This window comes from Talpa occidentalis, unplaced genomic scaffold (genome assembly GCF_014898055.3).
Source record: "Talpa occidentalis isolate TD23 unplaced genomic scaffold, MPIMG_talOcc4v2.1 talOcc4.11, whole genome shotgun sequence".
Classification (NCBI taxonomy): Eukaryota; Metazoa; Chordata; class Mammalia; order Eulipotyphla; family Talpidae; genus Talpa; species Talpa occidentalis.
Window position 1 is genome coordinate 26,655,207 of NW_023601104.1, and position 19,822 is coordinate 26,675,028.

The 19,822-nt window shown below is 41.7% G+C and overlaps 1 protein-coding gene across 30 annotated transcripts in view; it reads right to left on the reverse strand.

Annotated features, from left to right (window-relative positions):
* RORA (RAR related orphan receptor A) overlaps window positions 1-19,822 on the reverse strand; it is a 672,136-nt gene that overhangs the window by 225,130 nt on the left and 427,184 nt on the right. Inside the window, exon 1 of one of the 30 annotated variants that reach the window (XM_054687803.1) lies at window positions 1,448-1,557. The exons of the other annotated variants lie outside the window; for them this stretch is intronic. Coding sequence (XP_054543778.1) covers window positions 1,448-1,494 — 47 coding nt within the window. The 5' untranslated portion in view covers window positions 1,495-1,557. Of the gene's footprint in view, window positions 1-1,447; window positions 1,558-19,822 lie in introns of those variants that run through there. 30 annotated transcript variants of the gene reach the window in all.

Genomic DNA, 19,822 nt, shown 5'->3' on the forward strand with positions numbered 1-19,822 from the left:
GAGCTAAAGAGCCCCATGAATGCCATTGAAAAGAACAACACCTTAACTGGAAAGGTTCAATCTCTTGGTCACTCCCCTTAGTCCAACCTCTAACAATATACATTTCAAGTTTTTCTGGGGATTAGTCCTGAATCAAAAGAAACTCCAGGGCCTTCCTGGTGGCGCAAGGGGTTAAGCACAGCACTATGAAGCTATTTGCAGCCTCTGCAGCATGAGTTCCATCCCTGGTCAGCCAGGGAGCTGCCCACATGACACAGCAGACCTCTCCTGTCTCACCCACTGCTCCCTTCAGCAGTGTATTTCAGTCAGTCTTCCTGTTCTGTTCCCCGCTCTGTCTCTGGTGAATCCTCTCACCCTCCCCACCTCTGGTCTGTACCCCAGTTCTTGTATGCATAAAAAAATAAATCTTAAAAAAAAATAAAAAGAAACTCCATGATAGGAGTGTTGGAAAGAATAGTCAGGAGTTCTGTGTTCCAGTTGCAGATTAATTACAAAGAAGAGTAACCTTAGAAAATTCATTTACTTATCTGAGCCTCCATTTCCTTCACTGTTAAAATTCAATGATAGCAGATTCCCAATACTGGATGTAATATACAAGACAAAGCTTTCATGAGTAACACAAATATATATATTTTTAAAGATTTATTTATTCATGCATACAAGAACTGGGGTACAGGCCAGATGCGTGGGAGGGTGAGAGGATTCACCAGAGACAGAGTGGGGAACAGAACAGGCAAACTGAAATACACTGCTGAGGGAAGCAGTGGGTGAGACTGGAGAGGTCTGCTGCGCCATGTGGGATTCTTGCTAGCTGGCCGGCCGGGATGAAACCCACACTGCAGAGACTGCGGACAGTTTTACAGCTCTGCGCTCAACCACCTGTGCCACCAGGGGAGGCCCCACAAATATATTTTAAAACAGTTGTGCTGGGAATTTCAGTCAGGTGCAGGGGATCTTTTCAGCAGGAACTTTGTCTATAGCCTACTGCGAAAATAAATGTCATGAAACCCATCCCGATTGGATTGTAATCATTTATACAGTCCCTTGTTCATTTGTTGTTGTTCTTTTTTTTAAAAGATTCATTTATGTATGCATACAAGAACTGGGGTGTAAGCCAGAGGTGTAGGGGGTGAGAGGATTCACCAGAGACAGAGTGGGGAGTAGAACAGGCAGATCTACTGAAATACACTGATAAGAGGAACAGCAGGTGAGACAGGAGAGGTCTGCTGCACCATGTGGGTTGCTCCCTGGCTGGCCAGGGATCGAACTCATGCTGCAGTGGCTGGTGATAGCTCGATAGTGCTGTGTTCAACCCCTGAGCCACAGGGAGGCCCCACTTGTTCTTCTAACTCTGCATTAAACCTAAAATGTAAAGTCTACTCTAACCTGCACCTTGAATAGTCAGGAGTAGGGCTAATAATACAGTATCTTCTATGTAACATCTCACCTCTCTACTTTACAGCTAGCTGCTGACAACAGAGGTAGCTTCAACATTAAAAAACTGCCAAGTTTCCTCTTTTCTTGTTCCCTTTGCAGGACATGGAGACTCTGGCAGCACTGAAACGAAGTGACCCTTGTCAGTATCTGTCAGTCTTTACATTGATCCCTTGTCACACCAAATAAATAAAACCATAAACAAGAGTAAACAACTAGTGTTTTGGAAGCAATTTTTAAGAAGTAGGCCTTAAAAGAAAAGCTCACCCTAAAAACAGTGAGCAGTTCCATACGAGGCTCCCAGCATCTTATCTTCCTTCAGTAGATACGGACAGGAATGATGCAGAAGATGCTGGAAAGCCTTCTTCATAAAGGACAATGGCTTTTCTCCCACAATTCATGTGTGTGCACAGGACCCTTAGAGAGGATCCTTGCAGATGAAAACCTTGGTTTTATAGAGGACAATAGGAAATGCTATTCTTCTCACTCTGAGTAACTAATTGGTTCAATGGCCTTAATCCTGTATGGCCTGATTTCTTTTGTTGTTGTCTTCCAGTTAATTTAAACCATATATTTCTTTAAATTATAGAAGAGATACATATTTGTATAGAAAAGGCTAGAAAATATGAGAGGATATAGAATAAAAATAAGACTCTGTCTGCTTTCCTTTATATTCCCTAATACCACTCCTCTCTTTCAAGTTAAAAATTTTGAATTTTGAACTTATTTTGGTGGCTTTATATGCTTTAAATATAGGCTTAAAATATATACATACACACCAATATGTGTGTTGTGTGTGTTCACTTATATTTTCTTTACACACCATCCTGTGATCATTTAATTTCCCTTAATAAAGTATCATGAATTGGCACCAAAATAAACATATGTATATGGGCAGCATTCTTCCTAACTGCTTTATAGTATTACATAGAATAAATACAAAGGTGTATTACAGTCTGAACTTTATGTCTCAACAGTTAGCTACCTTGAAAAGGAATATTTCTTTTGACAGAAAGAACAGTATTTACCTTGCTTCTTGATAATAATTTGGAATAAATTCAGGCTAAGCAGTAGTAAGTAGTGAAGTAAACATTGAAGTTGTCCCGCATTTTTACCTCAAGAGGTCTGAGAACTCTGTGGGGTCACATCAGGTGAATAGCTATCAGTGAGAATGAATATGGTCATTCAAGCTGTGTCAAAAAAAAGGCCATGTCCTTAATCTCAAATAGTACACCCAAATTTCACCTAGAGAAATTTATTTCTTTGGTCCAAACACAGCCAACTCTAAGCATTCTTTTTAAACACACATGATTTTAGGAATAAACCACTACTTAGTTCATGGGGTGCTTGCCTCTCCAGAAAGCATGATTCAACCTGAAAATGTTGAATGTTTCTGGGAGAAGACGTTTCTAAGACTGAGGAGGATGAGATGCAAGATAGGGGAATGCACTGAAAGAAGAAAACAGAAAAAATAAAAAATAGCAAGCGCTCTATAGTAGCTGAAATATCAGTCGCCTGTGCACTGTTAAGAGCAAAAATTAACTTCACCAAGAAAACAAAAATAGACTTTTATAAAGGCAGCAACTTACTTTTTAACTAGAACAGAGGAAGCAAATACAGCAAGCATGCTAACACCCCCACTCCTGTCCATAGCAGACATCACTAATCTATTGCAGCATTCTTTCCCACTGAACCAGAACTCTGCTTCAGATTTCTTCTGTACTCAGCACTCCAGACAGCTATTACTATTTGATTGTAGTTGGTGCCCCAAATGAAATCCAGTTCGTCATTTAGTCACAGGAGTCATCTCCATTATCACCAACCACAGGTTTGGATTTCACAAGCTAAAATTGAATTGCATAAGTTAAAAGTTGCTGTTTGGATTATTTTCCAGCCAAGTATCTGCAGAGGACACATCCCAAGGAAAACAGGAAGTCTCTCCTAGCAAATAAATTAGGATCCTTCCATACCAGATTGGAAGCTCCCTGTAGGTCAAGGCTTTGCTTCCCTAAGCCCAAGAGAATATCTATGTTATAGCAGGTGCTGAGTTGAATGTTTGTATAACTGTAATGGAACAGAATATATCACTAGCAGACATTTGATCAACAGAATCCTGGAGTATTAAAAAAAGAAAAGGTTCCCTTAAAATATTTTGTTTGAAGAATACAACCTTTTCCTATGCACCCTCCTCCCCCATTTTATATCTTTAAAAGAAATTATTATCTAAAATTACAATGAAATATTAAAAAACTATGTTCATGACTAAGGAAAATAGAAATAGAATATAACAGAAAGGGATTTGAGTGTTAACGTGTTTTATTATATTACAGGTGATGGGGAGTCTGCACCTTCTAGATTCCTGAGAGGTGGGAAAGTCTGGCTGCCTTACAGAAGGTAAGCCCTAACTTTTCTTCCTGTGGTAAATCTTCAGCAAGCAGCCAGCTTCCTGCACCCAGGGCACACAGGAGAATCTATCACCACATTTTAGCAAGTGTTCCTGGAGTTTCAGTGTAGACATGGTCCCAATCAAAACATTAAGCAAATAGAGTAAGCCTTTAACTCTCTGGCCAGTTTCAGTTAATGGCATCAAAGGACATCAGGCAACTCCATCCAGTCTGTCTGAGATGGGCTAATCATTCTTGTTTCTCTCTCATTCACTCATATGAACACCTAGTCACATGCACACACACAACAACTTACACACACATGCACACACTCACATAGACCCACACATCTACACTTATACATATCCACATAGATTCTCTCTCTCTCTCTTTCTCTCTCTCTCTCTCACACACACACACACACACATATACCCCTTCTCACTCACACCTACTCAGCCATACATACCCTGTCCGACAGTCAGCCCCCAGAGAAACAGACTCAGATATTGTCCACCTGCCCATTATACTATTTTCCTCTCAAACAAAAACTACTCTTTTTTGATAGAATTCTCCTTCTTTTAAAGGGACATTTTCATAAAAACCAAGCCCTGGGGACAGAATGGAAAATAAGCATACACCTGCTCTGCTGCCGGCCCCTTTATTGCAGAGATAGTATTAGCTTGTTCCTCTGGAGGAATTCTGGCTCAGAACTTTTATAAGTAGGAGACTCAATTATGTTTCTTATGAGTTCCCTAAATTTGGAAATGGAGCTAAATATGGAAATACATTAGTCAATGTCCTTCCCAACCTCCTCCCCTACTCATTTCTCAATCTTTTTTTTTTCTGTTTTCTTGGGGTGGTTTCTTGAATTAGCAAAACTACCAAATTGTAGAAATCATAGACAGGGTGCCATATTGATATGGGAAAGAGATAGTGTAAGTCTGGTCAACATATAGCTATGGGGCTACGGGCTAGTGGGGTCCTTACGTGAGCCAAGCCAATTTCCTTAATGTTGGCTTCCACCAATGACTGGGCAGTGGACTTTGTAAGAGCCCACAGAAATAACAAATTTCAATATAGGAGGTTTTCATAATTTAAAATGCAATAATAATGTCAATATTTGGAGATTACAGAAGATTGTACGTGTAGAAAATGTCTTCAAGTTAAACTGTATGATCTCATAGAAAAGGGGCATCTCAGAGATCAGTAGAGTTATCTTACAGAGTTTTCTCCAAGGCAACCTTTGACTGGAATCCACTTAAATTTATAAATACATGGAGAGAAGGTATGACAACCTAGTCTGGACTTGGAAGCAAAGAGAAAGGAGGATCATGGAGACAAACATGAGCAATGTCCTCCTAGGGATTTTTCAGAGCAAAGGACCCAGTGTTCCCCTGTTCCCAGTGACAGGGAAGATGATGTGCCTAACTTATAGGTATCACCTACATGCATACAGATCAGGTTTTAGAATTTGGAGGAAGAGGGAGGAAAAGTGAAGGAGAAGGACAGAAAGAGAGTTAAGAGGAAAATGAGAAAGAGAAGAAGAAAGGGAAGCAAGCAGAGGGGGAGAAAGAGAAAAGAAGAATGAGACCGATATAGGAGATGTTACTCTGTTGATCCTCAATAGCCCCAGTTCTTGTGCCTATGAGTATCTCTATGTGTTTGGTGTGATTTCTAGTGTTTCATTATGGCAAACATTCAATTAACATGACCCATAAGCCAGTATTTTTTATGTGGGGCCCTTGTGCCAGCAGCATCAGCATCACCTGGGAATTTGTCAGACATACAAACTTGGGCCCCACCCCAGTCCGATTAAATCAGAAACTTGGTGGGTGGGGCCAGAAATTTGTTTTCTAACAAGCTCTCTCAGTGATTCTGATTCATGATAAAGTTAGAGAACCACTATCCTAAACACCAGTCAACTACTGCATCTGGAGTCCCACTGAAGAAACAGCTGGAGAGAGCACTCATTTTAAACAAACACAAAAATATTCTGGTTTTAAACATCAGCTTTGGGAGCTTGGTAGATTCAAGTCTGTCCTCAATAATGTCTTTAAACATTGCAAAAACAAGTCTTTGAGCCTGTGGGGCTGAAAGCTGGTCTCTGCTTAAGGGAGAGCATGACCATGGTGAGGTTTCTTGGAACACCTGACTTCTCCTCATCCATTTTTAGACACTTACAGAAAAGTAATTTTATGGTTTGAAAGAGACCCATACCTTAGCAATGTGCTTCGAAAGATCCAGTGCCTTCTTTCAAAAGACCACTCAGCTCTATGCATAATGTCATTGTAATCATGCACTTTGCAGACAGATGGGGCTGCACATTTCTAACATACTTTTTGCAATGGCTAATTAAATAGTTCTCCTGTAATCCAATATATCAATCTTGTTTGGACTGTTTCTGTACTGTTTTATTGTTTCATTTTCTCTGCTATGTGCACTCAGACTGACTCATGGGCAGCACAGTTGGGTATAAAAGAGAATTATTTAATGGTGTTATTTAAGGTGTGCACCTTAGCCATGCAGTTTACAAAAGCAAATCCCTGTGAGGTTTAAAGCATCAGAGGGCAAAACAACAGTTGCTGACATTGCTTTAGAGGACAGAAAGAAGCTGAGTCACTGAGCCTGCAGTTCAAGAGAAGGCAAATATATCACAGAACAAAGAATAAACCTCCTCCCTAGATCACAGGACATCTGCTTCAGAGATGTTCACCAACACAGACAGAGTTATTGCTTATGATCAAAGGCATCTGTGATAAGACATTCTGAACAAAGCATCACCTGACCCCAATCTAAACATAGCTTGCTTTATAAAACGTTGTTTTTTTTTATGTAACATTGCCAAACACTATTTCTGTTGCTCTTTTAAGAAGAGAGAGACCAGTTAGTGCAATTGAACCTGTGGCAGACATCATTCTAATACAAATCTGGAAAGTATATAAAACCTACACTCTACCTGAAAAATTTGTTATTTAGGGATAGAAACTAATGTTTCTTAATTTTAAAAAACACCATCAGTTGCACTACTGAGGGCCTGCCAATTTTAGAATCATGCTAAGCATCCTAAGAAAGAGACAGGTAACATGCTGGCCTTCAGATGAAACAAGGTAAACAGAAGTTCACATCTGAAATGTTTGTGTTTAGAGAAAGCAATGTGAATTGGAATGTGGCAGGAAAAGCCTCTGTGGAAGAAATGAGTTTTGTTTGGTGGGTAAAAATTCACAAGGAATTCTGGCAGAAAATATAAGCAATGTAGCACAGCAAGATCACAGTTCCATAAAATCCTTAACATAAAATCCAATTCCTTACTTCCATTTAGGTTGAAATATTGGGAAGCAGCAAAGTTACCAGTAGGAAGGTTGATTCACCACCATCAGAGAAAGATGTAATGACCTGACTATCCAAGCCAAATTTAAACCTCCATCCCCAACTCTAAACACATATAGATTAGATGTATCCATGCCTTTACATCAGGGTACAGTATATCACATTTCAGCTGTCATTGCTGCTAATTATTTTGCTCACCTGTCACCTCTAAGAAGTCATCTGGGTATCAAGCATATGCTATCAGAAATAAGAAGTGAATCTGTGCAGGTGTCGGGGTAGGAGAGTATAAACAGGGATGTTAGCTCACTGCTGGCTAAATCCAGGACCCTGATTCGGTCTTCTGCTTTTTTTCTGAGCCCAGAATATCCTGGAACAGAACTTTGTGACTGGGCTAAGTGCTTTCACAGTGGCTAGTAGGGACCTATAGCAGATAACAAGCACCCTGACAGGAGGTCAGAATTATTGAGGAAACATCTTCAAATACAGCTCCTTCTGTCTTCCTCTTCCAAAAAGCATTGATAAGAGAGGCCTTTGGCATTTTATATTAGAAAAAAGACTCCTGCACCCAGAGGAAGACCGTTGCATATGGCAGTATTCAGCTCAAGACTTTTGGCTTCAGTTTCTTAGTTCATGAACTGTAATTTGATATTCTTTGATTTGAACACACTCTGATCTGATATTCTTTTTTTTTTTCCCCTCCTGAACAATGATTATATTTGAAGTATGGTGATCCCTGGAGCATCTCTGAGGAACTGTGAATCTGATTTGGTGGCACTCTCTACCAAGTTTGATAATGATCTGTGGGCCTGTCTCATTCTCCTCCTCCAGAACATCAGCTACCCTGGATAAATCACCTTAGCATATCCCACTTTTCCCAGGGAAAAGAAATGTGCACAGGAAAATGTTCAATAAATGCACCTTGGCTGAGGGAACACAGCAGAGAATTTAGTCAGGTTCTTTTTACCTTTCCACTGCCCAGAAGACTAAGGTTTGCTAAACCTTCATTAACCAGTCCCCTCCCCCCCCCATCCTCCTTGCTCTTTTTTAAGTGCCACCTGTGCAACTGCTCCTAAGTGCCTTAGCATCCAAGTATTATGAGCCTCTGTTGTGCCTTTATCGTGGGCCTGTGGCACCCATTTAATATCTACACATCACTGGAGGGGATGCCAATGAGGTAACTTGGGAGGGTGGCAGTATGAATGGAAGGGGAGCAGGGTATAATCATGTTGATGGTGTGGCCTTGTTGCCAGACTGCATTAAACCCTTTGGAAAAGCACTGGTGTCTTCAAAGATCTTGCAGGAAAGAAGATTCATGACTTCAGCAGTCTATTCTTATGTTAAAAATGCACCATGTCCTCTGGTAACACGGGATGTTGTTCTAGTCTACCTACTGGCAATGAAGACCAACTGAAGGCTAATGTGGATCTCAAAATGCGGCCTCTGGATCAACAGCATGGCACCATCTGGGAACTCAGTATAAATGCAAATTTTCATCCTAGACTTACTGAAACAGAAATTCTGCAGGTGGGCCCAGCAACCTGTGCTTCTAATGGCCTCCAGGTGATTCTGATGCTCACTGCAGTTTGAGGACCACTGGTCTATAGAGTGGGGACTAGGGAGTCCTGGATACATGGTCACTCATCAGTTTAGGATCACCTGGTTGTTTGATGCAAGCTTCCTCTGCTTATTGTGGCTTTTCAGGAAAAGATATTAATTCCAACTCTAATTCCATAGTTGTCTCACCTGTCAACTGGATACAATCTTCATAGGACAATGGTTGACTAAAAACTCTGGCTTTACGTTTCGAACATATACCAGGTGAATGAATTTATCAAGAGCTGCTCCCTTTCGTGAGGATTTTAGCAGAGACTTCGGTGACAGCTTTCTACTTTTATGGATTTTAACTGAGTAATTAATAGACTAACAGTTACAAGTGCAAGTTAAGTGCATATTATTTCCACTGGATTGGGTCATAAATAAGTAATAAAGCTTTTGAAAGTGAATGGAAAGAGACAGTTGAAAAGAAAGACCTATTGGGATCTGAATGAGGGATGCCAGACTTAATTTTAAGCTCTACCTTCTCATTTTATTGAAGAAAGCAGTTCCACAGGGGACAAGGAGAGTCTGTGGTGGATTCTGTTTCACTTTGTGCTTCAGCTGTATCCAAACATAGACAGTAGGCCAAATGGAGACATTGTCCAGACTCTCCTACTCCCACAGAAATGAAAAGTGAAAACAGCTCAAAACACCAGAGGTGAGGGAGGAAGGACTAACAGAAAAGCTTGAGGAATATTGTGTAATGCAGTCAAACAAGCTATTGGGTATTTTGTCTTTTTTCCATATCTGGGCTAACTTCCATATCAACTTCCCTAGAAAATGAGAGGCCTCTCACCCCTTCCCTATCATCTCCAGGACTTTGGGCAACATCACATCTCTTGTGGGCCTTGGGCACTTTTGCCTTCACAAACCCCTTCTTCCATTTATATATATATCAACACATTAATGTGTGTGTGTGTGTGTGTGTGTGTGTGTAATGCCCACATTGGTATAAAGATACCTACAATCCAGATTGGATTTCACAATTATATATTCATTATTGTCATAGACGTGTTTCTGTTTTTAAAAGAAGGTAAAATGAACACATTTTAGTGAGTCTCTCAAAGTACTGTGGATCTCTGGTATTTTCCTAGGGCTGCCTGTACAAAGCACCATAAACAAGGTGGCTTAAGCGACAAAAATGTATTGTCTTACAGATGTGGAGGCCAGAAAATGGATGTCATGGGGCCGGCACCTTCTGAGGAGCTAGGGGAAGATTTGGCCCAGGCCCCTCCTCTAGCTTCTCAGAGCTCCTTGGCTTGTGGCAGTGTGACTCCAGTCTTCACTTGGTGTCAGCACCTGTGTGCATATCTCTCCACAAATTTCCCCCTTTTATCAGGATACGTCAGGGAAGGTTAGAGGTCCACCTTACACCAGAATTATCTCATCTGAGCTACCTATAATGACCCTATTTCCACCACATAAGTCACATTCTGAGGTACTTGGAATTTAGGATTCAGCAGACGAGTTTTGAGGGGATAAAAGACAAAGAATAAAGGAGCTGCCAGACCTGTGTCCAATGGGGAAATCATCCCTGCAAAGTCTTCCCTGGCATTCTGAAGGCAAGAGGCAAATCTAGGGTCTCGAAAGTATCAGAAATAAGATAAAGGCCCAGGAAGAAGTTTTATATTTTTAAAGGAAATATTTCAGGATTCAACAACTTTTCAGGTAAGTTTTTTTGTGTGTATCATGTTAACCTGGAGGAATGTTAATATCTCTGAATGCCCCACCTCCACCACGCACAGGGTAAGCTTCAGTCCAGGCCTTGGCTCAGAAGATCCTAGTTCAGAACAGCAGCAAACCTTCTTTGTTTGACCCCAAGCTTTCCATCCTCCACATTTGCAGCTAATCTCTTGGAAGTGAGCCCTCCTAAAAACTAAGGAAGGGTACAATTTCACCGTTTTAAGAAGCTAATTTTCACGGAGGCTATGTATTGCTCATGCTCCTTTCTACATGTTAACCTCTTTTACTTGCCCTGCAAGAAATATTCAACCTGCCTCTGGTTCTTGATTAATGACAATCAGAGGAGACAGAAGGAGAAGCTCCCTCTGAAGAGAGAGAGATCTGTCCATCGCCCTGACACCAATCACTTTCCTTCTCTATTGGAAAAGAGAAAAAGAGCGAGGGAGACTGGAATCGATACCTGAGATTATCAGTGCCTTTTTTTGCTTCAATTTTTAAAAAGTTACTATCAGCCCATTACAACAAAGGCCTCTGAATTCTTTCTCAGTTTTGAGCTCAATGGTTTAATTCCCAAAGGACTCTAAAACCCCAAACAAAGTGCAGGCTACTCTCCTGGAACCTCTCCCCCTGTGCAACCTCACCCTCGCCCCCCAGTCACATTCAGAAGAAGAAAAATCACCTCTCACAAAAACAGTAAAATAAAGCAGCACAGCCCAAGGGGGCCCATAAAGTGAGAACTGAAACAGTACATGGACTCTGTGTGTCTATTTAAATTGCTAAAGCTCCAGCTTATTTCCAGGCACACAATTGGGTCTGGCAACACCATTCACAGCTTTGGATGTGAACTGGAGCTCAAGACATCGTTAAAGGCACCAATGACAATGCCAGTTAGGCTGTGTGGAAAGCCGAACTAGCGCTGTGAAACAGTGTCTAAAGCAGGCTGGGAGAAATGACAGTAATGGCTGTGAGGGTGAGCATGCCAAAAAAGAAGAGCTTGGTGTTTATGTGGAGGAACAGCTGAAACCATCCCAGGAAGGACTTTTCGCTTTGCACAGATTTTAATAAAATAATGGCAGTGGGAACTCTGAGCCATAAATCTCTTAGGTCTTTGTTAACCTGAAAAAAAAAAAAAGAAAAAAATGACATTGCTATGTATATATACAAGACCAGTGATTTATGGAAGAAACAAGCAGAGTGCTCTTTTCTCCTCAAAATACATCTCAAGTTGGTTTGCCTACCGGACTCAGCCCAAAGCTTGAGGAAATCCCAGGTGAGAAAGGAATTGAGGTACTTTTGGGTTGTACATTCAGATAATCTATATTTCCTGCCTGGTGTTTAGCAAGTGCAAAATATAAGCCCTAGGCATCTGCTTGGGCAGTGGAAATGGTGTGGTTTAGAATGAATAGGCGGTCTATGCTCTAGGTCAGTGTATGAAAAGCCACAGGGGGTTCCCCAAAGTCCTCTCCAAATGCCTTAGCTGACTAATCACATATAACACTGACCATCAGCAAACAATGTGGGACAGGAAGTGAAAGTTCAGTGAACAAATGACTCAAATGCAATTCTCAGTCAGAAACTCCAGGCGGCAAGGTGTGGATTTCAGAGGAGAGTGTCCAAAGAACAGTGGCTTCTGCTTACTATGACAGTGAGGCATTTTTCCCCTTCCATGAGCTACATGCTCTCCCATACTTCTCTCCCCTGAAGCAATGGCTGTTTACTCTCTATCTTCATGACCTCTGATAATATTGCTTTCAGCAGGCCATGGGCTTTGGGCTTTCATTCTGGAGGCTATAATTACCAGGATCAGGGCAAAATGAGAAGGGAAAATAATGCCTTGGGTAGGAGATTTCAGAGAATGGAATAGGATCAGAGGATAGAATCAGAAAGACTGAAAATTCTCCACACTGCACACAGAGCAGCGTAACAGGGCAGAAATCACTGTTGGTTCTCCTTTCACCCTGGAAGGATGGAGGTATACAACTAGGTCTTTGAGCAAATGCCTCTTATTTCACTATAACAAGTACTGGAAACTCAGTTCAGTGCAGAGACCTGCGGCCACAGCTTCATTGACATAATGGACTCTCCCTGGAATCTCCTTTTTAGAGCCTCAGGGCCCTTCTCATTCTCTTCCCATCTTCCTTATTCACCTGGGAGGCCTACAGACTTCCTTTCCTTCTCCACTTCCTGTAAGCAATAGCTGACTCCTCCCCCATGCCTCAGACCGACTGCACAAATCTCCTTGGGAACCACTTGTGTCACCTCTTGCCAAGCTTCCTCAGAATGTTGCCTTCGCGTTCCTTACCACCCAGCTGAACAAAAGTCCCTCTCATAGCATTTATGTAACTTCTGAAATCTGACCTCCTCCAGGAAGACACTCTAGATTGATTAGAGAAATGTAAAAGATTCCCATGGCCGCAGCCGAATATATACCTATGTATGTAATTTGAGGTGTTCTTGTCTCCCACGGCCACCAAGTCGTGTGGTATTCCCTCTCTGCCACCCACAGGGAATGCTATTACTCTTGTGAAAAGCAAAAGTAACTTTAATGTTTTACTGATTATAAAAATGTCAAATGTTCAAACTAAACAATTGGATTTGTAGAGACAGAAATCTATTCAGAGGAACATGAAGAGTACACAAACCCCTCTACACAGAGGTTACTTCTTTTTACCGCATGCTAATTCACAGAAATGCATTTACTCTTGACTGATATGCCTCAGTGAAGTGGGTTAAAGTTAAATGGAACTTAATTTCCTTAGCAGAGTTTGTAGCTGTCCCTTAGATCCCGTTTACATGCCTGCCATGACGGTATCGTTTTGAACCTCAGGTTCAAGTTCCTTAATCTGGAATAAAGACTTATATAAGAAACAGTGAACAAAGGAAAGATGTACTGTGAAGTGCAAGAAGTGTGAAGTTCAATCCCACCATCACCTAGCTCTAGATACCAGTGTGTCTCACGAAGGTGGCAAATGTTAGTTTGAGTGAGAGTGATTGAGGTTGACAAACAAGTGTGAACAAGGTGGGGTTGGCCGATCTGCCCATCTTCCCATCATCAGAGAGCACTGTCTGATTCTCAGCTCAAGTTGAGAGTCTCTGCCAAGGCACCTAGTGCACTGCTGCTTTGGTTGGAAGGTTTGAGGCCTCCATCTCTAGTAATCAGGAAAATAAGATTCACAGCTTGCTCCTCCTTTCAAGAAGGAAGCCACCTCCAATATGATTCTGGGCCTTGTTGTTCCAATTAGAGTCATAGCTGGAGGATGAAGGAGAAGAATAAAGCTGAGAATGATGGACTGGACAAACCAGACTCATGGAAGAGGAAAGGACAGATTCGAAGTAAGAGATAGGCAAGAAAAAGTTAAGGTTCAGAAGACACCAGGTTGAGAAAATGTTTGAGAATTTTTTTTTTTGTTTTGTTTTGAGGAAGGGGAATGGACACACTGTGATGGACAGGATTTTCAAGAGATAGCTGGATTAAGAGATTTTTCAGAAAATTTGCCATAAGCTATGGATGGAACCCTTCCTTTAGTAGATTTTGAGAGTCTGTAATGAAGATCTAAATTGCTTTAAAATGATTTTTTTGAAGTCAGTGTGTGCTTCTTTGGAAGTGACACTGTGCTGACACTGGGGACAAAGGACAGTTCAGTGTTATGTGGGTTACATATAAATACCTGTGTTGTTTGCTTTAAGCCCTCAGTTTCCCAAAGGCAGGGACCTATTATCCATGCAGCTGATTTGGTTATATACCAAGAGGCATCTTGTCATAGTTATAAAAGCTCTGAATATGAACCAGAAGACCTGAATTTGAGTCCTGGTTCTCCCTCTTAACAGCTGTGGGACCCAGGGTGTGACACATGACCTTCTTGACCTTCCTCACAAGTATACGTGGTAGAGGTGGAGGTGGGGACAGTGACTTCTGCCTGCACCTTGGGCTTCTACGAGTATTAAATGAGCTGAGTGTATATGAGCATACTTTGTGGACTGTAAAGAGCTACCAACTCATGTTACCAAATCATCGGGCCTCTCGTACAGCATGATACTTGTACTTTATCATAACTGATGATAACAGTGGCTATAGGTCTCCTTCTGCCCAGAGCTATTGGGGAGTCTTCTCTATCCCTTCCTGGTATCTTCTCTGTATTGGTTGCCAGGGAGGAATAAACTCAATCCTAGGAAACCTACTAAGAACTGCATAACTTCCCCACCTCATTTCACCCATGGCCTCTGCCACTGATTAAATGGAAATGCTGGAGGGCGTGATGGGCCTGGGCCAGGATTCTGCTGAACCCAGCCTGCGCCTGGCTACCGCGCCCTGTACTGATGGTGACTTCACAAGCTGGCTCCCATCTCAATGGATGGCTCTTTCTGAAAGGCCATTTTGTGACTTGTCCTGGGAGTGCTTCATTCATGCTGGCTGAAGCTCTTGCCTTCTCTCTCTCTCTTTTTTTTTTTTTTTTTGTTCAAAATTAACTCTACTCAGCCCAAAACAGCTAAAAAGGATCAGAAATAAAGACCTTGCACACTCTAGGTTTGTCTCCAGGGGAGTTTTCTCTGCTTTCCAGGATCCCAACAGAATCCCATCCAATGATGGAGGCAATGGCTTGGCTGGAGACAAGGAGCTTGCCTGCTCTCCCCAGATGTCCTGTGCCTCCAGGATCTGCACCACCCCAGCAGAAGGAAACCAGACACATGTCTACCTGCTGTCTTAGAATCAGACCCTGTCTATTTTGCTTTTCGGAGCTGAGACCAAAAGCCTGGCCAATTCTCCTTTTGGTTTGAGGCAAGTGTCCTTGCAATTGATTTTCCTGAGAGGCAGCCCAGAGGCTGGTGCAACAAGGAATGAGCCTGCTTTCCTTGGCTTTGGCATGGCCAGTTCTGCCCTTGCCCAGAGCCAGGCCAGCAGAAATCAGAGCCCAAAGCAGCACCAAGACCTTGAATTAAGACACAGGCAACTCATTCCACTTTCCTGGCCCCCTCAACGCATCTGTCTTGTCCGCCTGAGTCTAAATCTCTTGAGTGATTCCAGCTGCCGGGTCGGGCTGGCAAACACAGCGACATTTGGTTTCTGTTAGAACACAACAGATCAGTGTGCTCACCTGCTTCATTTTTTCCCTCCTGCACAGAGAGGGGGACAAAGGGAGCCAAAACCTGATGCTGCTGATTTGGAGGTTTCCCATTCTGTTTCAGTGACTTCACGCCTTGGCCTGGCCTCAGCTGGATGTTCCAAAACCACTTTATTTCCTGTGTATTTTCAGTACTTGGCCAGTAAGAATGTACAGTATGAAAAAAATGTCTGCTACCCTCAATTGAAGAGACCCTCTGGAAAAAAGTATCAGGAGGGCTTTTAAATAAAAGAAATAATTACAACCTGCTGTGTACTTTACAGAATCTACGAAACGTGGCCTTTTCCAAAATATCGTAGTATTTCCTGTGGCTTCTGGAGGCTAAGCCTTCATGGATTTATAAGTATGTGTCCAATGTAGTCTCTGGGCTCCACGCTTTTGATCCAAAAGTCAGATTTGAAAAGCACAAATACATCCTCTTGGAAGACAGAATCCCAAAAGGTGCTAAGCTAAAATCCAGCTGGAAAAATATAGGCTTCCAGCTGTCAGGGGTGGTGGACCATGTGCATTTATTTTATTTTATTTTAATGAATGGAGGCTTGAGTTTCCAGCTTGCTGCCCAGTTGTAGTTTTTCAGATGCAGAACATGCCAGGTATGCCTTGCAGATGTGTACAGTGACAGCTTGCAACTCTATAGTGGGTGGAGAGTGGTTTATGAGGTTTGAGATTCATAAAATCTAGTCTTTAGAACTCTGTGTAAACATGGTGAGAGATTGCAAGGGGAGAGAAAGAAAACTTTCTGACCTTAAACTACCTGTGAGCAGTGATCCAGATGCCTACTACTCTTTCCCAAGAGAAAACTGAAAGCTTTTGAAAGAGAAACTCAAGGAGTCTGAACCTTCTTCTGACTTTCCAGAAGATGTAAAGATTCCAGGCCTGGGTTCATTGTGTATGACTACTTCTCGCTAAGCCTGTGTGCGGAGACCAAATGAAGCAGAGGGTAGTGGAGTGAACTAGGCAGATCCACCTACATAGACCATCTCCATGGTGAGGTCAGAAAAACTTTGACCTTGCTGGTTTTAAAAAAGATATTATTCAGGTTATTATTATTTTAACTTCAGGCTGTAGGCTGCCCATTTTAGTTGAACCTGCAGAGTTCAGAACTTCAATTTCCAATTAGAAAGAGCTGAATTCCATATCACATTACTATGAGTAAAACAGTGAGCACCAACTCACTGGTGGACTCCAGTTAGTATCAGCCTGAGGTTGAATTGTCAACAAGTGACTGTTTTCAGGACCCATGATCCCCCCACCCCTTTTATTCCCCTTGTCTATCACAGTAGGGACCTACTATTAAAGTTTGGTATAGCCCAGGTTAAGACGTGAGCCTTGCTCAAGTTAAAAGTAACCCAAGAGTTTTTTACAAAACCGACAAAGTAATTACTGTTGAGGTAAGAATGGCTGGGTATGGACCACAGGAAACAGCAATGTCTTAATCCCCAAGGGAGAGTGCAAAAAAGTGAGAATACTTGGAACCAAGCCAAGCTGAGGAGAGAGCTATTTTTAGCTGGGAGATGAGCATGTTCGACCCTTCTCCCCAACCAGCTTCAGGGGAGTAGCAGAACATTCCCTGAGAGACAGAAGCATAAGGATGAGTCTGCCTTACTCTGTAAGTTTGGATTGCTGGGGAGCAGAGCAAGCAAAAAGAAACAGGTTTGAAAAACCAACATGTCTTTATTTAAACTTGGTCTATGAATTAGAGAAAAATTAACAGGTATTTTATACAGAAAGAAAAAAGCTAACATGTCCCAATCACCTTCCAGAGACACCATGTGAACCCCCTCATAGTTCAGGCCTGCCTCCCCCATCCTAGGACTACAGAACAGATAAGCCTTTGTCTTAAGGACCACAAGAATGAGCACAGAATGAGCGCAGTGCATTGCGATGGCTGTCGGCAGACACACCAAATGTGATGGCTGGAGGGCACAGGCCAGACACGGGGCAGAAAAGGTTGAAACAGACCATGCCAAGTTCTTAGATGAGTTTTCCTGGACTCCCTGGTAAGCCACAAATCAAGTACTGGTAAGTAGGTAGAATCTTTCTTGTTTTTACGCCTTTCCTTTAGGGAGCTCATTCTTAGTAAAGCAACTCAGGAAGAAAAAACTAATGCTTCTTTGTTTCTAGGACTTGGCCCTTTGTTTTATAATTAATATAGATTCCCACCCAATGCATAAATGTTTAAAGCATCATTTATATTGCATTGCCCACTTGTTAAAGTTTAAAATGTTGCAAATAGCCAAGAGTTTGTGCTTTAGTTACAAGCAAACTTGTTCACCCCATGGTCTTAAACTCTGGCACACAGTGGCACAGGTCAATTTGGGATTTCTGCACATTCTTTGCTGTTATAAAATAAGATATAAAGAGCTGGTTTTGAACTAAAGCCTTACTTAAAATATTTTAAGTATGTACATACCTAGTCTAAAATGTACATATCTGAGTTCATCTACATGGTATACTGAATACAGAAATCAGTGGAAAGCAATGGTTCTGGCCCAGTGTTGGTATATGCAATAAATAAATAACAATATGAGGAGATATGAAACAGCATCTTCAGGCATAGGGATTATTTTATTAGTAAGGGAATGGGTCCAAATATTGAACAAGTCAACTGCTTTCAAGAGACATGTGCAAATGAAGAGATTCCTCCTTGTTTCCTTCTTGGATACATTAAGATTTCATGTCACTTTGATTTATATGTCAACACAGAGGCGGATTATGCAGTGGCTCTAAATCCAGGTAGCCTCTTTGCTAATCTGTCCTGAGTTTCATTCCTGGACCTGGGCTGCTGATATACCTCTTGTAACTAAGTTGCTCCTGGTTCAGTAACCTGGCATGCGTCATCCTGCTCCTCTTTCCAGGATGCCCAGGGTCCCAGTCTACTTTGTTTCTTTTCCTGATAATCCTCTTGAATCCCAATTTTACCATCATAATTTTTAGGCTATGCGGTTCTCTGAAAGTGGAGGAGTTATCGTGCAGGAAGACTCACATTGCTCCTGAGAGCTGGGTTGCTCATTATGGGGCAAGATGAGTCTGTACTCTTGAAAGAGTTTGAATTCTATAATATTTTAAAAAGAAGAGGCCCGATTGGGAAACAGTGGAACTTTAGTCAACTCCTAAGAAGAGTTTTCTGGGCTAATTCAAAGTATAAATGAGGCCTCCCCGGTGGCGCAGCGGTTGAGCGCTGGGTTGCAAAGCTGCCCGCGGCCTCTGCGGCGCCGGTTCAATCCCCGGCTGCTCCCCGGCCACCAGAGGAGGGTCCCACATGGCACGCAGACCTCTCCTGCCGCCCGCTGCTCCCCTCAGCAGTGTACTTCGGTCCTTCTGCCTGCTCTGCTCTCCGCTCTGGCTCTGGTGAATTCTCTCACCCTCCCGCGCTTCTGACTGTACCCAGTGCATGTATAAACAAAACAAACAAATAAATAAAACATGCCTCTATAAAAAAAAAAAAAAAAAAAAAAACAAAGTATAAATGAATTCTTAATATTCTGTATAACATCTGTTCTTATACTTCAGCAAATCTAAGGCTCATCCAGGGAGCCTGTTAAAATGCACATTCCTAGGTGTCATACCAGGTCTCCCAATTCAGAAGTTTTGTAGTATAGTTCAGGAATCTTGAATTTTCTTACCCTAAAAGTCTCTCTCCTAGAGGAATTTTGAGAAATGTTGCTCTATGTATGCAGAACACCACCTATGTGTAAATTGCAAGCTTTATTTTCATGACGACTATAATTACTGGAAAAATATTGGCTATCTTTAAAAAGCATAGTATATTCCCCTACAATCTTGTTTGCACCATTAATTTAGCTAGTAAATTATTTCTATAAAATAGATGTAAAAGTTACCATAGCCTGATCCTGACTGTATTACCACAAATTGTCTAAAAATGGGTGAAATGCAAATTAATGAGATTTCTGTAAATGTTATTTTTTTCCTAACTAATATTCTATGGTGGTGAGTTATAATGTATAGTCAAATGTTGAACTATTTTAGTTATTTTAGGAGGCTAATTTAAAGGTTATTTTTGCACTAGCTAAGAAAGGAAAAATAGAGTTGATGATCATCTAGCCTTTACCGTGATGCACCAAATTCTGTTGGGCAAGAGAGTATGAATTAGACCTGCCCAGATAAGTGTTTCACGGTATCTGTTAGCATGTTTAGACGGTGTCTCCTTCACCAGGAGTATGGCAGAAAGGAAATTTGTTTTATATTTTAGACATTTGAAGATCTAAATAACAGCAATATTTAGATTGCTAATATTATTCAAGCCCTTTCTATGTG